This window comes from Erythrolamprus reginae, chromosome 10, assembly GCF_031021105.1.
Source record: "Erythrolamprus reginae isolate rEryReg1 chromosome 10, rEryReg1.hap1, whole genome shotgun sequence".
Taxonomy (NCBI): Eukaryota; Metazoa; Chordata; class Lepidosauria; order Squamata; family Dipsadidae; genus Erythrolamprus; species Erythrolamprus reginae.
In genome coordinates, this window is record NC_091959.1 from 32,277,632 (window position 1) to 32,304,887 (window position 27,256).

General features: G+C 44.3%; 1 protein-coding gene across 28 annotated transcripts in view; it reads left to right on the forward strand.

Annotated features, from left to right (window-relative positions):
* The window catches only part of NCOR2 (nuclear receptor corepressor 2), a 309,568-nt gene that overhangs the window by 52,267 nt on the left and 230,045 nt on the right, over nucleotides 1–27,256 (forward strand). For all 28 annotated transcript variants that reach the window (XM_070762126.1, XM_070762127.1, XM_070762128.1 and 25 more), the window contains exons 2-6: nucleotides 5,476–5,707; nucleotides 12,650–12,777; nucleotides 14,002–14,173; nucleotides 17,857–18,036; nucleotides 19,428–19,541. In XM_070762126.1, coding sequence (XP_070618227.1) covers nucleotides 5,603–5,707; nucleotides 12,650–12,777; nucleotides 14,002–14,173; nucleotides 17,857–18,036; nucleotides 19,428–19,541 — 699 coding nt within the window. In that variant the 5' untranslated portion in view covers nucleotides 5,476–5,602. The remainder of the gene's footprint in view (nucleotides 1–5,475; nucleotides 5,708–12,649; nucleotides 12,778–14,001; nucleotides 14,174–17,856; nucleotides 18,037–19,427; nucleotides 19,542–27,256) is intronic.

Genomic DNA, 27,256 nt, shown 5'->3' on the forward strand with positions numbered 1-27,256 from the left:
GCTCACAGAATAAATATAGAAACAAAGCGTACGTACAAATCTAATACATTAAAAAACTATAACTAAAACTCCTATATATTCAATTCAATTCAATTTATTAGACTTGTACGCCGCCCCTCTCTGAGGACCCGTAGTGGCTGACAACATGCAATACAAACAAATCTAATAGCTAAAAAACTATCACTCAATCATACAATCCAATCACAATCCAATCCCACCATGCATCACATGTATTGGTCAGGGGGCAAGATCTAATTGCGACATAGGTGAGTCTTAAAACTCTTGCGGAAGGGAAGGAGGATGGGGGCAGTATGAATCTCTTGGGGGGAGCTGATTCCAGAGGGCGGGGTCATGCACAGAGACCGGGGGGGGGGGATTGTGTGCATGTTCAGGGGCAGTGTGTGATGCGTGGGAAAAGGGAATGGGTATGGGCACACACACCCTCTTTTGGTACGTGAACCAAAAAAAGTTCACCATCACCGCCCTAGTCCTTCTTTTCATCAGAGTAGACATACCCAGTTCCTGCAACCGTGTACAGGGGTGGACAAAAAAATGGAAACACCTTGCAGTTCTTCCGTGGAATCCAGATTTGTGAAGCTCCCTTCGAACAGTTTTTATGGAAACTGGGTTCTGTACATGTCTATTGAGCTCTGCAGTGATTTTAGGAGCTGCGGTCTTGCAATCCACTCTAACAATTCGCTTTAGAGTCCGACGGTCTCTCTCAGTCAACTTCGACTTTCGACCATACCTGGGCTTGGCTGAGGACGTTTTCCCTTCTCTTTCAAAAGCAGTCATGACTTTTGAGACATGACCTCTTGAAACGCCAAACATTTGGGCACTTTCTGTTACACTAGGGCCTGCCATTCGAGCACCAACAATTTGCCCTCTTTGAAAGTCTGAGAGGTCTGCCATTTCTAGAAGGTTATAACCAATTTCCTTAAATTTCTGTAAAAAAAAAGATAGTTTAAAAAAACATATCAAATAACAGAATAAAAAAAGACATTAAAATATGTCAAGTTTTGATTGATTTGAACATGTTCAAACATTATGATGCCAACAAGTCAAGTGTTTCCATTTTTATGTCTACCCCCTGTTTATTAGCCTCTGGCTCTCTAATCATCTTTGTGGCACTTCCCTGCCCTCTTTCCACATTTTTTTTTAAACATCCTGGTGATCCAAATGATACAGGATTCCAAGTTTGGACTTACCAAGGCATTTTAAGTGGTATTAACACTTCACGTCATCTTGATTCCATCCCTCTGTTTGGTTCTTTAGGATGTGTCAATGGCTTGGATGTGTCCTGGCACCTGGCCACGGTCCATGTTGGGATTGTTGAGTTTGGTACGAATGCAAAAATTAAGGCACAAATGCCCCTTGACTTACAACCACAACTGAGTCCCGGATTTACCGTATTTACTGTATTTGCTTCATTTTCCGAGCTTTCTTGCCACATATAATAGTAATAGTAATAGTAATAGTAATAATATATTAGATTTGTACGCCGCCCCTCTCCGAAGACTCGGGGCGGCTCACAACAACAATAAACAGTGCAGTACAAATCCAATAATTAAAACTAAAGCTAAAAACCCACTATCATTTAAAACACAGTCAATACTACTACCCAATCATAACCACACATAAATCTTACTAGCTAAAAAGGGGATACATCAATTTACTCCATGCCTGGCGACATAAGTAGGTCTTCAGAGTGTTGCAGAAGGCGAGATAATTATATGGAACTACTTAAAACCAAATAGAAGGAAAATTGGAAGAATTTCAACAATTAAAATGTCTGTATTATCTCAAATGTTATATTTTTTTCCAAACTATTCCAATTAAATTAGATTAAAAAAATACTTGGAACAACTAAACAAAATATTACTTAAATTTATATGGGCTGAGAAAAGACCCAGAATCAAACTAAAACATTTGCAAGGCAACAGGAATCAAGGGGGGTTGGACTTCCGGACTTCGATCTATACTACCAAGCATCAGCGCTATCATGACTATGTTGTTAGTGGATCATGGCCTCAGCTGGTCATGGATTTTGAGGACTTTGAGACAGAGGTACTTGTCACCCGAGTCTGAGAGTGAGAGTAAGTTAATGATGATGATGATAACAACAGTAATAATAATAATAATAACAACAACAACAACAATAATAATTTATTAGACTTGTATGCCACCCCTCTCCGGAGATTCGGGGCAGCTCACAACAACAAAGGGATTTGGAGCCAGGGGAACTACCAGAGACTGTAGAACCTCCAATTAGGGTATTGTCTGAGTCAGAGGATAATGTGGAATTCGAGGGGGAAGCCCTGTTAGATGCAGGAGTCAGGAGAAAGAAATCCAGATATGAATATATCTCTAGAAGAGGTTCTTGGCGTTGAATATCTCTATGGGACATTTGGCCACACACTGGCAGTATATAAGACAGGCTGATGGGAAAAGGGGATGTGGAAAAACAACATTCACAATGGAGAAAAGAGTCTGGGGGCTGAGACCTTTTTCTCTTTCCCTGGATTTTGGTTCTTGCTTCTAATTTGGAGCCAAACTGATTGAGTAATTAGTCAAAGCAGAGATATCAGTATGGGAGATTTATGACTTTATTCTGGTTGGCATCCCAGATAAAGGCTGAAATTCACATTCCTTTGCTTGCAACTTTTGTATTACAGACTTTTGCTTGATAAAATGGACTTGCTTAATGGGGTCTTAATTACTTCTAATTGATCCAGCTAGACAGAACAGGCTAAATGATTGGATACAACATAAAAATAAAAGACTTTTAATGCTTGAGGGATATGACCTGCAAGTAGGTTGGCACATATTTCTCTGGGGTATAGTTGTATTTATATGTTTTTCAAACTGTTCAATAAAAATTATTTAAAAAGAGAAAAAAAGAAAAGACTGCAGAGAAAGCTCTTGAACCAGCATAGGTTCAACTGTTTTCTGACCTTTTTTGGGAGTGGCGTGGCAAGCTTAAGATAAACTCAAGAATGAACCTGGGGTCAGATTTGCAAAAGAGTCTCTCTCATTATGCAATCCCAGGGACAAATTCCGAGAAAGTCGAATTCTGTTGGTGGTACGTTGCATTTCCTTTTTCTCTTCCCTTTTGGAAACTGTGCAAGAAAAACAAAATTATTTCAATGCTGCAATGGGTGAAGAGGAAGAAAAAAAAAACAAGCAAAAAACAACCCACCCACCCCCAAGATTGGTTTGGAGAAAATGGGTCAAATTTGTGATTGCCAATTGACGCAGAGTGGCAGCTAGGGCTTATTTCAGGTAGCGATTTATATTAGAAAAAGATGATGAGGGAAGGCCATTACTGATTGAAAATAAAGACAACGGAAAGAAAAATATATATCTTTGGTTTTTGACAAGAGAATAACATATGGAAGAAGACAATGGAGTTATCGGGTGGAATGAAATAAAAATGTAGAAGCGAACTAGAAATAGAATACACAGTGAAATATATGTATAAAATGAAGGGAAAACTGAAGAGGGGGAAAAATGTAAAATTCAAAATGTCTAGCAACGTGAATGTTAAGCCGGTGCAGAAGTTGTTGATAACTTTTTTTTTTTGGGGGGGGGGGTGTTATAGTTTTTTAAAATTTTCTACATCTTAAAATAAAACATGAATACAAACACAACAGCAGTGCTTAGCATAAAACATATATAAAACTTTTTGTGTTAGGTGTCAAACATCAGAATTTTTTCTCCGCCTTAAAATAAGACATATAAATATGAACATTAATAACACCTCTTATATCTATACTCAACTTCTGTTTCTTTTCATAACTTTTAATATACAGTGTGTGTGTGTGTGTATGCAGTGGTGGAATTGGGAATCCCTCCCTGATCACCTGAATGGTGTTCCTGGTTCCTGTAGTCTACCATTTCTTTTTCTTTTTCTCTGGAAATCCACTCCTACTCAGTCCTAAACCTCCTAAGGCAGTGATGGTGAACACAGGTGGCACGTGGAGCCATAACTGCTGGAATGTGAGCTGTTTCCCTAGCTCAGCTCCAACATGCATGTGTGTGCCGGCCAGCTAAGTTTTGGCTCACACAGACGCTCTGGGAGGGCGTTTTTGGCTTGCAGAGAGCCTCCGGGGGAAGTGGGAGGGTGATTTTATCCTCCCCGGCTCCAGGGAAGCCTTTGGAGCCTGGGGAGGGCAAAAATATGAGCTTACTAGGCCCACCAGAAGTTGGGAAACAGACTGTTTTAGCCTTCCCTAGGCATTGAATTATGGGTGTGGGCACTCACGCATGAACGATAGCATGCACACATGGGCTTTTGACACCCGAGGGAAAAAAGGTTTGCCATCACTGTCCTAAGGCTTCTAGGACCCTCCAAAAAAGAATAAATGGTGCTAAACCCAGTTGACAAAATTAGATTCAGAGGAGGTAGCATTAGATTAACAGCATATACTTGCAACAAAGAGTTATATACCTTCGGGACCGCCTTCTGCTGCACGAATCCCAGCAACCGGTTAGGTCCCACAGAGTTGACCTTCTCTGGGTCCTGTCGACTAAGCAATGCCGTCTGGCGGGACCAAGAGGAAGAGCCTTCTCTGTGGCGGCCCCGTCCTCTGGAATCAACTCCCCCCGGAGATTAGAACTGCCCCCAGCTTCCTTGCCTTTTGCAAGCTCCTAAAAACCCACCTATGTCGCCAGGCTTGGGGAAGTTGATATGCCCCTTAGCTACTACGACTTATGTATGGTTTGCTTGGGCTGTGTGATTAATTTTTTATGATAAGGGTTTTAATCTGTTTTTTAATATTGGATTTGTACATTGTGTATTGTGTTGTGAGCTGCCCCGAGTCTTCGGAGGGGGTGGCATACAAATCTAATAAATTATTATTATTATTATTATTATTATTATTATTATTATTGTTTTTTGTTTTGTTTTTGTTATTATTATTATTAACAATGTGTTTAGAAAGGACACTGATAATTTAAAGATGTACGGGAATATTTTACCAGTCTGTTAAATATAAGATGAATTTGGATTAGAATCACTCAGGAAAAGGTTAAGAGGGGGAAAGAGGAAGTAGGAAGGGAGAAGGAATGGAGAGAAGGAGTAAGAGCTTAAAGGGAGGAGATGGGATAGAGGGAGGGGAATGGAAAGAAAAGAAGACCCCCTCTGTTAAATATTAATGAAGAAGGTTCCAGAGTTCAGAATCTGCAAGGAGCCTCCTGAGCCATCCTGATTGGTTGCTTCGTTTGGCGGGTGACTTTTTACCATGTCAGATAGTTTGTTACATTGTGAACTCCATAAATACAAAAGCCCCAGCATTTTCTTTAGAGCGATTTGTTTGTATTAACCCTGGCAGCTTTACCCGAATAAACAACTGCTAATTTTACCAGTTAACTCTCCCAGTATTTTTCACCCTCCCCTATTTAACTGTCTCAAACTCGCCCCATTTTTTCAAGGGGCCTATTATCTAATCCAGCCTGCCTTTGTTTCCCTTACAGACACAACGGGACATGGCTGGGATGAGCATCGTGCACCCGAACTCCGGGATTCCATAGTGTGTTGCATTGCTGATTCTTAGGAGAGACCCCTCCCCAAAGAAGACTGCTCACCCCACTCTCCTTGGCAATGGCTGGATCTACGCAACCGGCAACCCAGACCTGGCGAGGGGCAGAGACCCACTACCCCTCCCATGCCATGTCGTACCCCGTGGCATTAAATCAGCCCCATGTGGTGAGTATCTTTCTTTCTCTGCTGGTCCAACTTCCTGCAAGCATTGAACGTCATTGCCATTGGCTGGCTGTGGGCGTGCCAGTGGGGCAAGAGTGGGCTTTCTGGGTCATGAGGACTACAGCCTTGGGGTGGCCTTTGCGAAGGAGATGATTGCATACTTGGCCAGCAGTATGGTTTATAACGGTTACAGCATTTGGCCCCAGGGTCAAAGCCAATGGCAGAAGCCGGATTGGCTCAGTGACCGCATGATTCCACTTAAGAACCGCAATGATTCACATCACAAAAACCTGGCAGAAATAGTTGTAGGAGCAGTGGTTAGAATGCAGTGTTGCAAGCTGACTCGGCTCATTGCCAGGAGTTTGATCCTGACTCGTTTAAAGTTGACTCGGCTTTTCAGCCTTCCTAATTCACAAGAGATAAATAAAGAGGGTTTTTTTCATGACAAAGTGTCTGTTTCTTGCTCCTGCTAAGGCTGGGTCAGGACAACTTCCTTCCTTCCCTTTCCCTCCCCTTCCTTCCTTCCTTCCTTCCTTCCTTCCTTCCTTCCTTCCTTCCTTCCTTCCTTCCTTCCTTCCTTCCTTCCTTCCTTCCTCTTTCCCTTCCTTCCTTCCTCTTTCCCTTCCTCCCTCCCCCTCCCTCCTCCCTCCCTCCCTCCCTATCCTTTCCTCCTTTCCTCCCTTCCATTCATTCATCCATGGTGTGCAGAATGCAATTTTGCAGTCTAATTCTATCAAATTTGATCCCCACTGTCTATTGGGGGCAAGAGGCTGTAAACTGTGCAGTAAAGCCCTGTGAAGCTGTACATGAAAAGTGCTGCGGCTATTGCCAAATGCGGAGCAGCTCCCTTCACAACTTGACACAGTTAGCAACTGGAAATCCTGGTCATAAATCAAGGACTACCCATATAAACATTCCTCCTGAGTGTGCTGGCTCAGCCCTGAGGGTGACATTTATGGATCTTCCATGAACAATCACGATTGCAAGGGAAACCTTCGCAGCCCTCGTGCCTTTTCAAAGTCAGGAAGTCTTGACAAGCACAAAGCTGGCCATTCTGCGTTTGCAAACAGAGCCCATTTCAGATTGATCAGAGGTCAGATTTCTTTCAAGCCAACTAGAGAGACAGCTTGGGGGGGCGGGGAAGGAAATACATTTACAGGTCAGAACTGAATTTAGAACCCCCCTCCTCTGCCCACCCCCACAGGGAAGAGACTGTCTCTTTGCAGGCAGAAAGTCTGCATAAAATAAACCATAATTACTTTGGTATCAATGGACCCCTCAGAGATTTGCTCCGCTTCCACTCTCCCGGCCTTTCGGAAAACGTTGAAGACACACATTTGTCGGCAGGGTTGGAGCTGTTGAATATAGACCAGTGATAGCGAACCTTTTTTTCCTCAGGTGCCAAAAGAATTGAATTGAATTTTGAATTGAATTTATTAGATTTGTATGTCGCCCCTCTCCGAAGACTCGGGGCGGCTCACAACAAGATAGTAATACAATAAAATACAAATGTAATGTTAAAATTTAAATTAAATTAAAATACATGTATAAAAAACCATTAACTACACAGTCATGCACACTTGGTCCGGCTGATCAATATAGAGGTCAGAGAAAAGGGGGGGGGAAAATAATCCCCCCACGCCTGGCGGCAGGGATGGGTTTTTAGCATTTTGCAGAAGGCGAGGAAGGTAGGGGCAGTTCGAATCTCTGGGGGGGGGAGTTGATTCCAGAGGGCCGGGGCCGCCACAGAGAAGGCTCTTCCCCAGACGGCATTGTTTAGTCGACGGGACCCAGAGAAGGCCAACTCTGTGGGACTTAATTGGCCGCTGAGATTCGCGCGGCAGCAAGTGGTCTCCCAGGTATTCTGGTCCGATGCCATGTAGGGCTTTATAGGTCATAACCAATACTTTGAATTGTGACACTTTGAAGCGTGCGCATGCACTATCATGCATGTGCAAGTGCCCAAGCCCATAATTCAATGCCTGGGGAGGGCGAAAACAGCTTCCCTCACCCTCCTGGAGGCCCCACTGGAGGGCAGAAACGGCCTGTTTCCAACTTCTGGTGGGCCCAGTACGCTGGTGTTTCGCCCTCCCCAGGCTCCAAAGGCTTCCCTGGTCAAAACGCCCTCCTCCATCCTCCCAGAAGCCAAGAATGCCCTCCCGGAGCCTCTGTGCAAGCCAAAAATCAGCTGGATGACACACACATACACATTGGAACTGAGCTGGCGCAACAGCTCGCATGTCAGCAGATACGGCTCTGCGTGGCACCTGTGGGACCCGTGCCATAGGTTCGCCATCTCTGATGTAGACGCTCGGCTCCAGCCCAGGTTATGATAGCGACAGGAATCAATGTGATTGAATGATTTTAATGACATGGGTTTTTAGGTTTCTTAAATTAGATTTTAGCATGCTTATCGGACGTGCATTAAATTGGCTTAGCTTTAATCTTCGATTTCTACTGTTTTATCTTATGTATTTATCTTTATGCTGCAAGCCGCCCGGAGTCTCTGGAGAAGGGCGGCCTAAAAAAATCAAAATAATAAAATAATAAATAAATACATAAATGATTACGTCCAATCTGGCAAGTATCTTCGTTCCTCATTGTGTCGCAACTCTGGAATGGATGTTTGTTTTCCTGCTTTGCTTTCTAGATCCAAAGCAAAAGAATTCCCCAAGTGAGAGCAGAGAAAGAAGAGAGATCAAAAGGAGCCCATTGTAATAGCAGACTTGCCCGAAATAGCCCCTGAGCTCAATAAAGGGGGAGGAAAACAAAGGGAAACAGAACAATCTGATCATGGGAACTTAAGACTTAAAGGCAGGGAATTGTGCCAGGTATTATTATTAGCTTTTGAATAATTCTGACTCCCCGCAGACTTAACGAGATAAAAATGTAATAAAAGGCCCACAGTTTGAAGAAAAGGGACAAGGAAATAAGGTTAACTCACCAACTTAAGCACAACCCGAACTCCCAAATGGCTTGCACGTAAAACTGAAAATGGGGGTAACAGTAGCAAGGTCAAAAATAGAATAGAATAAAATAGGAATTAGAATAGGAATTAGAATTAGAATAGAAAATAATAGAAAGAAAAAAAATAGAAAATAGGGGTGGAGGAGAGGAAAAGGAGAAGAGAATATAGAATAATAATAATAATAATAATAATAATCCCAGGAGACAGCAGAATTGAGGAGAAGCAGCTAGAGAAATTAGTGAAATACGAAGATCTAAAATTCAAGCTGCAACGACTGGCATAAGTGAAAGTGATCCCAGTGGTACTTGGCACACTGGGCGCAGTACCAAAGGATCTCAGCGGACATTTGAAAACCATCGGAATTGACAAAATCTCCATCTGTCAATTGCAAAAGGCCTCTTTACTGGGATCGGCAAACATAATTCGCCGCTACATCACGTAGTCCTAGGTGCTTGGGAAGTGCCCGACTGGTGATGAAATACGAAATCCAGTATAGTGATCTCGTTTGCTATGTTGTACTGACATAATAATAATAATAATAATAATAATAATAATAATAATAATAATAATAACAACAACAACAACAACAACAACAACAACAACAACAGCAGCAGAATAGAAATATAGATACATAGAAGATTGACGGCAGAAAAAGACCTCCTGGTCCATCTAGTCTGCCCTTATTCTATTTCTTGTATTTTATCTTAGGATGGATATATGTTTATCCCAGGCATGTTTCAATTCAGTGACTGTGGATTTACCAACCATGTCTGCTGAAAGTTTGTTCAAAGCATCTAATACTCTTTCAGTAATAATATTACTGAATAATAATAATAATAATAATAATAATAATAATAACAACAACATTTATAGCTAACAAGGACAGAAGTAGGCCATGCATACAGTTAGCTAAAACACAAATAATAAAACCACCAAATCTGTTAAAAACCTTCCCAACCTCTCCAATGTCCTCTCCTCTTGCTGATCCCCAGAACAAGGATGTTTTAATCTGCTGAATCAAAGAGGGGTGTCTTTAATGCCTTGCGGAAGCTGAGAAAATTCTCCTCTACCTGAAGTTCTAAGGGAAGGCTGTTCCACAGACAAGGGGCCAGATCTTGAAAGATCTTGAAATGAGGACCCAGGCGGTGCAGGAGTTGCATCCTGATGTCTGGCATGGTAAAAGAAACCATTGGAAGTCTCTAGAGCAGGGATGGCCAAGGAGTGGTTGTGGGTATGCTAGCATGTGTGCATCCCTTCCCTCCTACCCACTCATGCACACAGGCCTTTCTGAAGCCTGGTAGGTGATAAAAAATCCCCCAACAGACAAACCGGACGTTTGGGAAAACACACCGGGTTTGCCGTTGTACTGTTTTTTGCACTCTGGAGTGTTCAGGGAAGATTCCTGAAGCTCCAGAATGCAAAAAACAGCACAATGGACAAACTGGGAGTTAAAACGTACTTCCGGTTTGCCAACATCCGAGAAATGTCCAAACCTTGACCTTAAATGTATTAATAGAGCCATGTTGATTACAAACTGTAGTCAACCCGATACTAACTTTTCCTACAGTTCAGGAGGGAAGTGTTTTTAATAGGAAAGTGAACAAAAGAACAAGGGGACACAATCTGAAGTTAGTTGGCGGAAAGATCAAAAGCAACATGAGAAAATATTATTTTACTGAAAGAGTAGTAGATCCTTGGAACAAACTTCCAGCAGACGTGGTTGCTAAATCCACAGTAACTGAATTTAAACATGCCTGGGATAAACATAGATCCATTGTAAGATAAAATACAGGAAATAGTAAAAGGGCAGACTAGATGGACCATGAGGTCTTTTTCTGCCGTTAGTCTTCTATGTTTCTATGTTTCTCCAACCATGTTAAGGTTCATCCCTCATCCCCACACCCACAAGTTCATCACATGGACCACTTCGGTTTTCTCAACGTCCATGATCCTCCCCCATACTTCCAGCTGCTGCTGAACAAAGGATGACCATGAATATCTGGAAAGAATTTGTTATGTCTAGTATCTTCCACTCTCATGCAACCATCCCTCCCCAATTCCCATAGTACTTTTCTACTTGTGGCAGGCCAAAGTCTCCAATTCAAAAAATATTGACTTTGACCTGACAGGAAGTATTTGAGATGAACAAGCTGGCACCTTCATACATTTAGAATCACTCTGGGAGAGTGTATGAATTATCCCACAGAGTTGGCCTTCTCCGGATCCTGTCGACAAAACAATGCTCGCTCCTCGGCAGCCAGGTCAAAAAGGAGGCCGAAACGAGGCACAGCCCTTTTTATAGGGCCTGCCCAGCCCGCCCACGGCTGTGTCATAGGCCTGTGCCTGACACACAAGGCCTGGGCCAGGATCTCGTGAATTCTCGTGAGATCCTGGCCATCAAAATGATGTTACCGACTGGCAGGCAATTATTGTTAGCTGCCCAGAATCCATTTCAAATAGGGTGACATGTAAATGCTACTAACAAATAAATAAAACCTGGTCTAGGCCTTTGGGCCAATCCAGCCCATATGGGGCTTAGTAAGCCATGACCGGGGGGGTGGAGTGGGAGCTTCAGTTGTTTTGCAAAGGTGAGCCTTTTTGTAGCTTTTGTCAGGAAGTGTGTCAGGAAAAATAAATAAACCAGGAAGGAAATCTTAACCAAGATGTTCAACTTCTGGAGAATATTCTGGTACAGTTGATGTGGTTTTGTCTCTAAAGATGACCGTTAATTTTGAGGAAGTTTCTCCTTTGACCCAAAAGGGGGTTGACTAGGGGTTTTCTTTACTTCTCCTTTTTTACTGAGGTTTTTTTAAAAAAAATCTAGACATATACAGCCTTCAGTGTACCTCAAGGTTCTCCAGACTCTCCCACGCACTAAACTGTAGATGTTTCCTCACATTGTGGGTTTCTTCTTTCGTTGCATCACTCTTCAGTTTCATTTTGTGGAGGCTTCGTCAGGAGGTTACAGAAAACCCAACCCTTTGGTTTCCACTTCTGGCCCTGCGAAAGGAGAAGAGTTTGGGGGTATAAGTAGCCAGGGATTAAAGTTTCCTAACAGGCTTTGCTTTCCCAGAAGAACCCAAAAGTCAAGGTAGAAGATCAAGGTTAAGTGATATGGAGCAGAGGTTCCCCAACCGTTTGGACCTCAGGGACCACCAAGGCCATAATTTTAAATCCCGCGGACCATCTAATTCAGTCACTCACGCCCTTGTCACCTCACGCCTCGACTATTATTATTAATAATAATAATAATAATAATAATAATAATAATAATAATAATAATTTATTAGATTTGTATGCCGCCCCTCTCCGAAGACTCGGGGCGGCTCACAATGATAAAAAAAGACACAAATCTAATATTAAAAGAAATAACTATTGCAGTGCGCTCTACCCTTGAAAAGTGTTCGGAGACTACAACTGATCCAAAACGCAGCTGCGCAAGCTGTTGTGGGTGTCCCTAGGCACACCCACATCACATCAACACTCCATGAGCTACATTGGCTCCCAATCAGTCTCTGGACACAATTCAGTTTATCACCTTTAAGGCCCTACATGGCTTAGGGTCAGATTATGTATGGGACTGCCTTCTGCCGCATAGCTCCAAGCGGCCAGTTGGGGTCCACAGAGTCGGTCATCTCATTCCTTCAGCCAAGCAATGCCGATTGGCGGGACCATGGGAGGGCCTTCTCTGTGGTGGCTCCGGCTCTGTGGTATCAACTCCCCCCTGAGATCCGAACGATTCCCACCATCCTGGCCTTCAGAAAGGCAGTAAAAACATGGCTTTTCTGGCAGGCCTGCAGGCGGTGAGTGGTTTCATCTTGTCCAGGCTGAATGGATATTGAATGTTTTAACTTTGAAAACTTTAACTTATACAATTTTGCTGTTGTAACTTTGAAACGGACGCTAAGCGAGCTGTTGTAAGTCGAGGACTATACCTATACATGATTTCAACTTGGAGGTTTATTCTTCTGTTTTAGGATGTAAGTCTCTTGGAATATCAGCACCATCCCAGAGAATACCCTTCTCACCTGCCCCCAGGGTCTCTCCTACACCCCCAACGTCGCAGACCCTCCCTCTTATCCGAATTTCAGCCGGGAAATGAAAGGTAAGGCTAAATAAAGAGATGAGACCTGTTCGAGGTTCCAACAGATTTCTTTTCCTCCCAAAAGATACCTATGACCCAGTTTTGAAGTTTCTTCTCTCCAGGGTGTCCAGCAAACCTGGAAAATAGGGAAATCAGGGAATTGTCAGGGAAATTGGCGGTTCGGAAAATATCGGAATTATCAGGGAGTTCGTGAAAAAAACAGAATAAATCGGGAAAAAAACCAAACTCTATTAAAATGTTTAAAAGCCAGAGAAAATCATGTTTAAAGAAAAACGAATTGCGCTGCCTGGCAGAGTCAAACAAAAATGTGCATAACTGTGGCAACAGCTTGCTTCCAGAGCGTGCGAGGAGCTGGGTGGCCTACAAGTCGAAATAATAAATAAATAAATGTTGGATTTCTTACGGACCCAGCATTTCTGATTAGTATAAAATAAAGGGCATTTTTTCTTAAAACTTTTCTCATTGCTTTCTTAGTTCTCCTTTGGAATTTGCCCCTTTAGGGGGGGATTATAGAGACGGCTTTATGTACAACAACTTTGCTGTACTTAACGACTTATTGCAAACACAGTGTTCCCTCGATTTTCGTGGGTCTGAACTTCACGAATAGCCTATACCACGTTTTTAATAAAAAAAATTAATTAAAAAATACTTCGCGGTTCCCCCCCCATACCATCGTTTTTCCCGCCCGATGACATCATACGTCATCGCCAAACTTTCATCTGCCATTGCTGATTGGCTGAAATCTCGGACAATCAGCGTTGTTATCGCAAAAAATTCACCCGTCATTATTAAATAATTGTGTTTATAAATATCAGGATCACTAAGTGTCTTATTCAATGGTGAGTACCAGTAATAATGGTGAGTAAATGGTTGTTAAGGGAATGGGAAATGGTAATTTAGGGGTTTAAAGTGTTAAGGGAAGGCTTGTGATACTGTTCATAGCCAAAAATGGTGTATTTACTTCCGCATCTCTACTTCGCGGAAATTCGACTTTCACGGGTGGTCTCGGAACGCATCCCCCGCGAAAATCGAGGGAACACTGTAAGCCAAGTAACTGTTATTGGGGGGGGGAGAGTTTGTCTTTTGTGTGTGTGATCAATAACATTTTTAAAAAAAATAAAGACAGCTTTACGAACTGTTTTGGGAGAAATGGTTTAAAATTTTCTTAGAAAAACAACAATAACCGACCGGCTTGGAGCCATTTCACTTTTCACTTCCCTGCAGATCCCAAGAGTTGCATGCTCGGACCGAGTCCCACTCGTATCTCTCTGATCTGAGCAAATCGTCGGAAATCGAGTTTATTGAGACCAAGCGGCCTCGAATGGAGCTGTTACAGGAGCCGCTGCTGAGGCCTCCGACTCTGCTCAGCCAGTCGGGAACAGAGGGATTCTCCCGGGTAAGCTGGAAAGAGGCCTCAAATTACGACTGTAGTAGGGCCCCACCCGTTATAGTCCTAAATCGATAGAAGAGAATGATTTGTAGCTCGGGGTTGAAATGAGGGGTCCTCAGTGGTCAGTGGTTTTATTGATGACCGAGCTAGGTAACACCATCAGTGTTAGAAGGGACTGTGGGGTTTGCAGAATGGAGAAGGAGAAAGAAGGGAGGAGGAAGAGGACTGTGGGATCCTTGGTGCGCTCTGTGCTTGGTGGTTTCATGACCCAACTACCGTATTTTTCGGAGCATAAAACACCCGCTCCCTCCATAAAAAGAGGCTTAAAAATTGGGTGTGTCTTATACTCTGATTTAGCTTTTTCAAAGCTTTTTTAATTTGTTTTCAATCCTAACGAGGCGTTAATGATCTTCCTGTCTTGTAGGCTTTTTTCTATTGCTACTCACTCCAAATAAGATTTTTCTTACAGACGCTTCATCACCCAACTATATAACAGCATCAGTTCTAGAAGGGAGTGGGGTTTGTGAAGAGGAGTGTCAAGCTGATAGAGAAGTTGGTGACAAATTTGTAGAAAGCCTGATGTTCATGGGAACTTGGAAGGGGTGATTTCATGAGGGTGCAGATGTGGCATTCTTTTGAGCAGTTCAAGGCCATCATGTGTCCACCACCGGGGGGGGGAGTGGAAGGAGGACTGACCATGCTGGCACAATCCGAGAGGGCAACGTGACAAGTTTGCGGGTGGAGGGGCAAGGGATGTGAACTTTCAGCTCAGATTCAGGTTCCCTGGTGTTGGTGCCAGGATGGCTACGGAAATAATTTGGAACTTGACTTGGACTCTGATTTAAATTTGGATGTTACCTGGAACCATTTATTACCATTTATTACTTATAGGCACTCATCTCCTGACAGACTCAGGGCGGCATACAAGAATAAAATAAAAATACAAAATTTTAAATTTTAAAAAAAGCATTCATACATCATTTATTCATTACTACCATGACAAGGAGAAGGAGACGGGAGGAGGAGGGTGACAATTATGCGGTCCTTGGTGCTTTCTGAGCTTGGTTGTTTTCATGCAGACATTTCATGACCTAATAGGTAACATTCTCAGTGCTAGAAGGGTGTGGGGGTTGATTTCTGTTTGTATATACAAGGGTCTTGCCCTGTCTTGTGTTGGTGGGAGTGTTTCTTGATGGCTCCTGGATAAAGCTGTCGCTTGCTATTTGATGGCTCGGTCTGAGTTGGAGGTTGGTCACGGTTGAACTTTGGCAGAAGTTGAGTTAGCTAAAATCCTTTGCCCTTGGGGTTGAGTGTTGGGGTGGTGGTGGTGGTGATTAGGTCATAGAACCAGGGTGGCGCAGTGGTTAGAGGGCAGCACTGCAGGCTACTACTTCAGCTAACTGCTAGCTGTAGTTTACAGGGTGTCCAGCAAACCTGGAAAACAGGGAAATCAGGGAATTATCAGGGAAATCGATGGTTCGGGAAATATCAGGGAATTATCAGGGAAATCGGCGGTTCGGGAAATGTCAGAATTATCGGGGAAATCGGCAGTTCGGGAAATATCGGAATTATCAGGGAAATTGACAGTTCGGGAAATATCAGAGAATTATCGGGGAATTTGTGAAAAAAAATGGAATAAATCAAGGGAAAAAACCTTTTAAAATGTTTAAAAGTCTCGGAAAAATCATGTAAAAAAACAACAACAGATAGCGCTGCCTGGCAGGGTCTAGCAAAAATGAGCATAACTGTGGCAACAACTTGCTTCCACAGCTACCGATATTTCTCCACGGCTTAGCTGTTTGGTATGAGGTCATCTACAACCGTGCCTTAACTAGATCACAAGTTACAGGGAAATATCAGGGAATTTCAAAATGCTTTCCCCCTGGATACCCTGAGTTCAGCAGTTCAAATCTCACCACCGGTTCAAGGTTGACTCAGCTTTCCCTCCTTCCGAGGTGGGTCAAATGAGGACCTAGATTGTTGGGGGCAAGAGGCTGATTCTGTAAACCACTTAGAGAGGGCTGTAAAAGCATGATGGAGTGGTATATAAGTCTAAATGCTTTTGCTATTCTTGGTGGTTCCTGGATAATTACTGTTTGATGGTTCATCTTGCAGTTTTGCAGAAGTTGAGATAGCTAAAATCTTCTGCCGTTGGGAGCAAGTGGCGTGGTGTGGTGGTGGTGAATAGGTCATAGAGCTGGGGTAGCACAGTGGTTAGAGTGCAGCACTGCAGGCTACTTCAGCTAATTGCTGGCTGTAGTTCAGCAGTTCAAATCTCACCACTGGCTCAAGGTTGACTCAGCCTTCCATCCTTCCAAGGTGGGTCAAATGAGCACCCAGATTGTTGGGGGGCAAGAGGCCGATTCTGTAAATCGCTTAGAGAAGGTTGTAAAAGCACTGTGAAGCGGTTTATAAGTCTAAATGCTATTGCAGTTGCTATTCTTGGTGGTTCCTGGATAATGCTGTCGTTTACTATTTGATGGTTTGTCTGAGTTGGAAGTTGGTCATGCTTGAATTTTTGCAGAAGTTGAGATAGCTAAAATCCTCTGCTGTTGGGGGCGAGTGGCGGGGTGGTGGTGGTGGTGAATAGGTCATAGAGCCGGGGTAGCGCAGTGGTTAGAGTGCAGCACTGCAGGCTCCTTCAGCTAACTGCTGGCTGTAGTTCAGCAGTTCAAATCTCACCACTGGCTCAAGGTTGACTCAGCCTTCCATAGCTAAATCCTCTGCTGAGTGGCAGGGTGGTGGTGGTGGTGAATAGGTCATCTGAGATGTTCAGGGGCCTGCCAAGATGATGGAGAGACTTGGTCCCTGGTGGCTTCAAAGAAGGCAACCCACCTCCCCCCCATGAACCAGCTGTCTAAAGGCAGGAAGTTGAGTTGGGAGGAGAGAGTGGACACAGAGGGAGTGACAGTTGGTATTATGGAACAATGAAGGTCTTGTCTCTCGAGATGGCCAACTTGGATGAGGTCTCCTGGTGAGAAGCAGCTGTTTTTGAGGGACAGCCCAGGCAGCTTCTGCCTGGTTTAAGGTTACAGACGGAGTCATCTAGAGAAAGGAGGAGGAGGAGGGTCTGCGTGAGGAGCAAAGGGCAGTTGCCAAGCCAATAGGCCCAAATTGGCCGCATTCAGACGAGACAGAAGGTTTGGGTGTCTCAAAAATGTCATCCTTTGAGTTTTCCTAGAGGTTCATTTGTTTGTTTGAGTTGGAAAGGAATTTTGCAGTCATCTAGTCCAACCCCCTGCTGGTGCAGGAGACCCTACATCACTCTAGTCCAATAGCAGTCCAGTCTTTTCTTGAAGGTCACTAGTGTTGGAGTGTTCACAACCTCCACTGGCAGGCCGTTTCACTGGTTGATCGCTCTGACCGTCAAAACTTCCTCCTTATTTCCAGTTTGAATCTCTCCTTGGACAGCTTCCAACCGTTGCTCCTTGTCTGGCTCTCCGGTGCTTTGGAAAATAATGTGACCCCCTCCTCCCTGTGGCAGCCCCTCAAGTATTTGTAGACTGGTATCATGTCCCCCCCTCCCCTTTTCTAGACTATCCATGCCCAGTTCCTGCAACCTTTCCTCCTGTGTTTTAGTTTCTAGTCCCTTTATCATTCTGGTTGTTCTCTTCTGCACTTTTCTAGAGTATCTCTAGAAAGAGCTTTCTTCTCATGAACATCCGTTCCCTTTTCCCCCCGGTCTGCAGGATCGAGGCATCGCCGGCAAACTGGAGCCAGTTTCTCCCATCACCTCCACCCATCCTGATTCGGAACTGGATCTCCTCCCATCCCGGCTCTCAAAGGAAGAACTGATCCAGAACATGGACCGCGTGGACCGAGAGATCACTATGGTGGAACAGCAGATCTCCAAGTTGAGAAAAAAACAGGTAACGAGATTCTTCCTCCCCACCTCCTACCCCCCCCAAAACCGACGTTACGGAAATCTGTTGAGACTTTTTAAAATCCAAATTTCAATGGAGTCAGCCAGAGGCACGAATCCATTTTGATCGGGTTCTAAATGGGACTAGATCGCTTCCTTTGTCCAAGAGTGACAGGGGGATGAGGCACATTTTGAGAGATTTGGGAGCATCAGCCAGAAAACATTAACGAAACCGAGAGAGATTTTCCAAGGACTGGGCTGAATGACAGCTGTGTCCAGATGCATTTAGACAGGTAGTCCTCAACTAATGTTTGGATCAGAATTTTGGTGGCTAAACAAGGGATCACACGACTGGCTCTTGGTTTTACGAGCATTTTGTCTGTGGTGACAGCGTGAATTTTCGCGATCATTAAATGAACCCTTTCCAGATTGAGAACTCTGCTTAATATTATTTTACTGAAAGAGTAGTAGATCCTTGGAACAAACTTCCAGCAGACATGGTAGATAAATCCACAGTAACTGAATTTAAACATGCCTGGGATAAACATATATCCATCCTAAGATAAAATACAGAAAATAGTATAAGGGCAGACTAGGTGGATCATGAGGTCTTTTTGTGCCATCAGACTTCTATGTTTCTAAGTAAGCCAGCGAGTAAGCCAGTTTTCAAATCACAATCGCAGGACCGTGTAAGCTCAGTATAGCAGGGCCAAAGTGGCTAAATGGCAATCTTGTGGCTGCAGAGGGTGTGTGTGTGAAACTTGGTGTGTAACTTGGATGGGTTGCGAATTGCTTCGTGTCACTTTGAAACCATCGTGAAGTGACCGGTTGTAAGTCGAAGATGGCCTGGGTGGCATTTTGTAGGGAGGGGACTAGGGGGTTTGCAACTTTACAACATGTGGACTTCAACTCCCAGAATCCATGCCTCCATTCCTGTATCCATCCATCCATCCCTGCATTCATTCATCCCTCCCTCCCTCCACCCATCCTTCCTTCCTTTCCTCTCTCTACCCACCAATTCACACCCACCCATCCCCCATGCCTCCATCCATGCCTCCATTCATGTATCCGTCCATCCATCCATCCTACCCTCCTTCCATCCATCCATCCATCCATCCATCCATCCATCCATCCATCCATCCATCCATCCATCCATCCCTTTCTCTCTCTACCTATTCACTCACTCACATCCATCCATCCATTCATCCATCCATCTCTTCCTCCATTCATCCATCCATCCATCCACCCTCCATCCATCCTTCTGGTAGTTGAAGCCCACACATTGTAAAGTTGGCCAGGGTTGGAGACCCCTGTTCGAGGGAGTGCGGTTCGAGGGTTTTTTTTCCAAAGAGCGCCCCCTGCCTCATTTTTTATTCCTTTTTATTGCTGCTTCTACAGCAACAGCTGGAGGAAGAAGCAGCCAAACCACTGGAGCCTGAGAAGTCAATTTCTCCACCGCCCCTGGAGTCAAAGCACCGTAGCCTGGTCCAGATCATCTATGATGAGAATCGGGTAAGCTTTGCTTTTGAACCCAGGTTATGGTTTGGAAAGCGGGGACTCCTATTGGTTGAAGCTTGAGGGTGCAGCCAGCTACATCTCGGGAGAAGAGGAAGGGAGTGGGTGGGTAGAGGGAGGAAGATGTGGATGAATGGAGGGATGGATGGAAGGATGGATGAATGGATTGATGTGGGTAGGTGGGTAGAGAGAGGAAGAGATGGATGGAAAGATGGATGGATGGAGGCATAGATGGATGAATGGGGAAGTGGGTGGATGGATGGAGGGTGGATGGATGGATGAATGGACAAAGGATGGATGGATGGATGAATGGATCGATTTCTTCTACAGTTTTCCGTTTTCAATCTAATCTACCATTAATATCACATTTAGATATATATAGTAACTCTAGTCTTGCTCTGTCTTCATTATACTCTCCTTACTTATCCTATCACGTTTATTCTTTTCTATATCTATAACTATCCTTATCTCTATCACTATACACACTTTACATTCTCCTTAGTTCTTCTGGGTTTTTTTCTTCTTTATTCTTTTTTCCCTCTATCCAATTGCAAAACATATTCCAACTTTCATAAAAATCTGCATCTTCTTTATTATTTAATACATATGTTAACTTATCCAGTTCCGCACACTCTAATATTTTTCTAATGAAAATTTTATCGCTTGGTACTTCACTTTCTTTCCGGTATTGTGCCATTACTATTCTTATTGCTGTTAATATATGTAAGGCCACTTGGAGGTTTGCCTGTGTCCTTAAAGAAATTATTGCATTATTAAGTAGTGCAAACTGAGTAGTGCAAATGGCTCCTGTGGTCTTCAATTTTTTTCCTCTGCAAATCCATTCCTCCTCCCACGCCATTTACAGGGTGCTCATCCCAAATTGCATAACTAAAAGTCTGTCAGGATTCTCAGTCATCCAGGTCCTGTTTGTCCCACAGGTGCTTTTTTCAAGAGGCAACTGGACTTTCTTGCCTTTTCTTCTTTTGAAGGCGTTTCGCAGAAGCTTCTTCAGTTCTGACGTGGATGGTGGGGAAGGGAAGGATTTATATTCCTTGCAGACAGCTGGTCACTTGCATCCTTTTAGAGGGTCATTGAAGCGACTTGGAGGTTTATCTTGTGTCTTTAGGGTTATCAGAATAGTGCTCATGGTTCCTGTAGTCCACAATTTTTTCCCTTTGGAAATCCATTCCACACCATTCGAAGGGTGTTCATCCCAAATTCTTTAGCTAAAAAGTCTGTAGAGATTCTCCCTCATCCAGGTTCTGGTTGACCCAAAGGTGCTTTTTTTCAGGAGGCAACTGGACTTTCTGAAGAAACTTCTTCAGCTCTGACTGGATGGTGGAGAATGGAAAGATTTATACTCCTTCTAGACAGCTGGTCATTTGCATCCTTTTGGAGGGTCGTTGTGGCTACTTGGAGGTTTGTCTGTGTCCTGTGTAGGGCAGATGTTCCTGTAGTTCCTTTATGGTGTGGGAAGAGGAAAAGATTTCCACAGGAAAAAGTTTTGCAGACTACAGGAGGCATTTGCACCACTCAGGTGACCCTGAAGACAGATAAACCTCCAAGTGCTTCAACGACCCTCCAAAAAAATGCAAATGACCAGGTAATTTATTTGGCTTCATGCTGTCCACTGCCAACATTTTTAGACATAGCAAACATACCGGTCTTTCCTTGTCTCCCACCGTAGTCACAGTGAAGTCACGTGCTACATATGCTTCGTCATATTTCCTTGTCTTCGCTTTCGGGAGACTTACGTTTGTCTCATGATCTCCGTCTCTCTCCTCCTTTCTTTTCATCCCTGTTAAATATTTTTCCATGGGGTCTCTTAAGGGTTTGGTGTATGCACTTCATATCTCCTGCTCTATGCTGCGTGCTTTTGTTCGGTGCGAAAACCCCCCTACCCCCTGCGGCAAAAAACTGCACATTCCTCCAGGTCATGTGCTCCCCCTGGCATTGCTTCATGCCTCCCCAGGGGGGCCGCCCCACTATTTGAGAAATGCTACTCTAAGGAGAAATTTCCTGACGGAACAATTAACTGGTGAAACTTGGAGGTTTATAAGAAGGAATTGGATACTCATCTGCCTGAAATGGTGTGGGGCAGTGATGGTGAACCTTTTTTGGTTTGTGTGCCAAAAGGAGTGTGTATGTGGATGTGCTAGCATGCGTGCATGTGCCCACACCCCTCAGTTCTCCCCCCCATATGCGCTCCCCCCTGTGCTGCCTCCCGCGCATGGCGCACTGGCCTTTCTGAAGCCTGGTACGCAGTGGTGGGTTCATACAATGTGGTTCAGAGAGCCACATCATATAGAAAACTAAGAGATATGTATGTACATGTATTAGTAATTGGTTAATTTTGGGAAAAACTGAAATGTGAGAATTTGATTTAAATTTTGGAAGCCAGATGGCGAAGATGAGAAATGGTGGTAGCACTATATAATGATATAACACAACATTTACTCATTGTTTAGACTTTAAACATATAGAACTTTATTTTATGAACTTTGTGATATAGTATGAATAATTTCTTTTATTAAAGAGATATATATTGAATTTTTTATTAGCTATATGATACGATATTAAAATTTAGATAAAAGAGATTTTATTAAGGTTTGCAATGATGTAAGGTAGCTTTTTATGGTAAGATGGAGAAAAAGAATTTTTATTTAGACTTAAGAATAGACAATGTTGTATAAAATTAATACAAATTTTTAGATGAGGAGAGATAAGAGCCTCCATTGAGTGAGTAATACGAAAAGAAAAGTTTATATATGATTGATTTTAAAGCATTGCTGTTGTGTTGTGGTACCTCTACTTAAGAACTTAATTCGTTCTGTGACCAGGTTCTTAAGTAGAAATGTTCTTAAGTAGAAGTACTTTTTCCCATAGGAATCAATGTAAAAGCAAATAATGTGTGCAAACCCATTAGGAAAGAAATAAAAGATTGGAATATGGGTGGGAGGAGGAGGAGGAAGAGGAAGAGGAGGACAATCGCTGCCGAAGGAAGAAGGTGAGGTGAGGGGAATAAAATAAAATCCAAAACTTTAAGGCTTAAAAAAAAAAGGAGGGACTCGGGCAGCGAGGAGGAGCATGCACCTCCCATACATCCGGTGTGAGGCTGCCTCCCATACACTGCCTCCCATACACTGGCTGCTGCTGCTGCTACCTGCTTCCTCTTCCTTCCCATGCTGAAGGGCTCCCCTCTCCTCTCGCTCCCTCGCTTTGTAACTGGTGCCTTTCCTTTGCTGAGGTGACTCCTCGGCTGCCCAGAGCAAAGGGAGCATTTCTTTTCTCTGGGCGCTGGCCGAGGTTTATTCCCTGTCCAAACGCCCAGAGAAAGGAAAATGCTCCATTCACTCTGTACTGCCAAAGCCTCCTTAAGTGCCACCAAAAGGCTCTTCTGGCAGCCCAGAAAAGCCCGAGATGGCCGGGATTAAAGGGGGAATGTCAGGAAACTGGCCGGGCCTTCGTGCTGCTCTCAAATTTTCTGGGAAATTTTTCCGGGCTTGGGTTCTGAAGTAGAAAATGGTTCTTTAAAAAAAATCTTGAATACCCGGTTCTTATCTAGAAAAGTTCTTAAGTAGAGGTGTTCTTAGGTAGAGGTACCACTGCACATTGTTTTATTTTATGGTGGAGAAAATTATACCAGAGAGCCATATCGGACTGATCTTGGGGAATTATTTTTTTGTCATCTCCGTGTCAGAAGAAGCCCCCCCGGTCCTCCCCTCATCTTAATGCTGACCTTCATTCTTCGTCCGAAGTACAGCTGAGTACTTCTTACAAGCGGAGATGCCTGGGGGGGGGGGACACCAAAAATTATTGACTCTCCAAACCACACCGGTATGAACCCACCACTGGGAAAAAATGCCTAAACTGGCAAACCGGAAGTGTGTTTTTCCAAACTTCCGGTTTGTCCATTGGGGGATTTCTTTGCTTCTGGGACTTCAAGGAAGCGCCTGGTGGATGAAATGGCCTTCCCAAGAGCTGAAAAGCAGCTGGGCAGTGCGCGCATGGACGCTGGCGCTGAAACATAGAAAAGTCTCGCGTGCCCTCCCCTATGGCTCCGCATGCCACCTGTGGCACATGTGCCATAGGTTTGCCTTCATGGGTGTAGAGTCTCCTGCTTGAGCAGGAGGGGTGGACTAGAAGACCTCCAAGGTCCCTTCTGAACGTGCACTCTCCAGCATTGCAAAACGAATCTGGCAAAGACCAGCGGGTTATTTTTCATTTGTCCCCGAAGCACTGCAGTTGTTCCTGGCCTCCCTCGCTTGCCTCGCAGCGAACGCCTGTCAGCTTCCTTTTTGGGAGTTGACCTCATCCTTCCCCTGCTACTTCTCCCCCCTCCCCTCTCTCTCCCACTCTCTCTCTCTCTCTTCCTCTGTCTCTGTCTGTCTGTCTGTCTGTCTGTCTCTTTGACTGTCTCTCCCCGTCTTTCTCTCTCCCTGTCTCTCTCTTTCTGTCTGTCTGCCTGCCTCTGTCTCTCTCTCTCTCTCTCTCTGTTTCTCTTGTTTCCTCTGTCTGTCCCTGTTTTCTCTCTCTCTCTTTCTCTCTTTTCTCTTTTCTCTTTCTCATTCTCCTCTGTCTGTGTTTCTCTCTCTTTCTCTCCTGTCTGTGTCTGTTTCCTGGAGAGGGGCGGCATATAAATCCAATTAAATCTAAATCTAAAAAAAAATTCTCTTTCTCTTCTCTTTCTCTCTTCTCTTTCTCTCCCCCCCTATCCTATCTCTGTCTGTTTCTTTCTCTTTCTTCTCTTTCCTCTCTCTCATTCTCACCATCTCTCTCTCTCTCTCTCTCTTTCTTTCTCTGTCCTTCTGTCTTTGTGTGTATGTCTCTCTCCTCTCTATCCCTTTCCCTCTGTGTGTGTGTGTGTCTGTCTCTCCTCTTTCTCTCTTTCTCTCCTCTCCTATCTCTGTATCTGTTTCTTTCTCTCTCTTCTTTCTCCCTCTTTCCCCCACCCCTCCCAGTTTTTCCTCTCCGCTGCTCGTAGTCTCTCTCCCTCTCTCTCTCTCAGCCACCGCTGAGTTCATGTGAGGACAGCCGTTGCCGCATCTTTTCTGCAGCTCCCCTTCCCTCTTCCTGCACTTCTGCTGTGTGAAGAGAAATAAAGGGAAGGCGCGAAAGAGGCCATTAAAAAGGCAGGTTTGCCAGTTTTCAGAGGCACAGTCAGTCCCTCTCCGGAGAGTTGGAAGGGACCTCTAGTCCAGCCGCCCCCCATCCCATGCAAGCAGGGGCCCTGTACCATTGGAATAGGTTTTGTCCAGATCTCAGGAGGCTCTCAGGTGTGTTTGCGGTGATGAAGAAACAAGCAGCGTTTGCATTGAGGACATAGAATGAGAGGGCTGGAAGGGAACCCTAGAGGTCTTCTAGTCCAACCCCCTGCTTAGGGCAGGAAACCCTACAGCAGTGATGGCAAGCCTTTTTTGGTTCGCGTGCCGAAAAGGTGTGGGTGTGCTTGCATGCGTGCATGTGCCCACACCCCTTCCCCCCTAACAAATGCGTGCACACATACCATGCTGCCCCCGAGCATGTGCAAACACCTCCCTCATCCCCGAACACACGCACGGGCCTCACGGAAGCCTGTTACCTGAAAAAAATCCCCCAATGGACAGCCTGGAAGTTTGGAAAAACGCACTTCCGGTTTGCCGTTGTGCTGGTTTTTACACTTTGGAGGATTCAGGAAAGCTTCCATCCATCCATCCATCCATCCATTCCATTCATTCATTTATTACATTTCTATGCTGCCCTTCTCGAGACGACTCAGGGTGGCTTACAGCATTATAAATACAACAATATATATAAAGGAATCTAAATTACTTTAAAAAAGAATTATAAAAAATTACTAAAAGTGTTAGAAAACCCCATATACAGTCATGCACATTCATTCAATTCATTCACAACATCGTCCGGAGACAGTCCCATCACTCATGGCCCCCAGGCCCGCCGGCAGAGGTAGGTTTACAAAGCTTTATGAAAGACCAGGAGTGAGGGGACGGTACGTATTTCCGGAGGGGGTTTGATCCAGGGGGCTGGAGCCACCACAGAGAAGGCTCTTCCCCTAGGCCCTGCCAGTCGACATTGTCTGACCGACCAGACCTGGAGAAGGCTGACTCTGTGGGACCTAACCACATGCATGCTTATAGATAGATCTCGATTTACAACGGTATTTTCAAAGTTACAACGGCCATGAAACAAGGGATCATTTTTCATGCTTATAACCTTTGGGACCTCCTCCCCGTGGCCGCTCGGCAAACTGACTCATATTTATGACAGATGTTGTGTCCTGGGATCACCTGTTCCCTTTTTTGTGACCTTTCGAATGAAGAAACTCAACACCTGATTCACTGAATGATCGTGTTAGTAATGTAATAACTGCAGTGGTCTGATTAATATCAAAATGGGACAGAACTCGACTTTCAGAAATGCCTTGGTTAGCAGCAGGAATGTTGGGTTGTATTGTGGGTCATAGGTCGAGGCTTACCTGTTGTTGTGGTTGGATCACAGCTATCTCATCTGGTAACGAACTTTGAGCCAGAGGAGCCGGGTCCGTCCGAGCATCAGAGACCTGTGTGGCTATTGGAGGATTCAGACAGTGAGGGGGAAAGAGAGATGGAAGCTGAAGGTTCTGGAGAGATAGAGGTGGAGGCCCCTGCAATGCCTGTGGAACCCCCAGCTATGGCCTTGTCTGGGCCATATGAGGAGGGGGTGATTAATGATCCAATCCTCAATGTACGTGTGTGAAGGATTAGGGGGAGACAGGAACAGTTGCACAGACGCAGGAGGAGATCTTGATCACAGCTGAGAGTAATAGGAAATTCTGCAACGTGCATAAAAGGGGAGGTTTGGGGGAGTGTTCTTTGCAGGAGTTATCGTTCGTGGTTTAACAGAGAAAGAGAAAGAGATCCAGAGCTTTCTCTAAACCAGCATCTTGCTTCCTTGGAGAGAAACCCAGCCTTTGGAGAATTGTTTTATGAAAGACTGTAGCTATTGAAAAAAAAGGGTGAGTCTCCTTGCTTCAGCCTTGGGGTTTTTTGGACATTTGTTATCGGACTTGAAGATAATCCAGACTCTTTGACATTGAACAGACATTCTTTTGCCGCAATTGTGGCTCTCAGCCACCTTGTTAAGGAAATATATTTTGGTGTTTGAGAAATGAGAGGAAGGAAAAGAGGAACGAAAGAAGGGAGGAAGGGAGATTGGAGTGAGAAAGGAAGGAGATGGGGATGATGATTGTTGTGGTTGGCTCTGGCCCAGCTCCTGCCCCAAGCAATGTGGAGGTGGATGCAGGGGAAACATCAGCATGTCACAGGCCTGTTTTATTGCCGACAGAGTCAGGTAGTGCAGTGAAGAAGAAGGTGGGGGTGACTTGGCACACAGCCCAGGAAGCCAATCTCCATTATCTTCGGTCGATTTGGATGAGGAAGTGTTAGACCCACACAGGCGCAGAATTATGCATAGAAGAGACCAATTGAGGGAATATTACAGGAGATAAGAGAGGCCACCTGTGTTTGGGTGGGGCTCCAGTAATTAGAGCTGCTGATATAAATAGCAGCGTGCTGGTTTGGCCATTGTGGAAGATTATCTGATCGTTGTTTCTTCAGGACCGTGCCTTGCTGTTTCCAGACTATATTTGTTGATTTTTCATGACTTTGAAACCAAAGCAGAGCAAAGTGTGTGTGTCTCACTTCGTGGAAGAAGGAGGGCTGTGACGTTTCTTC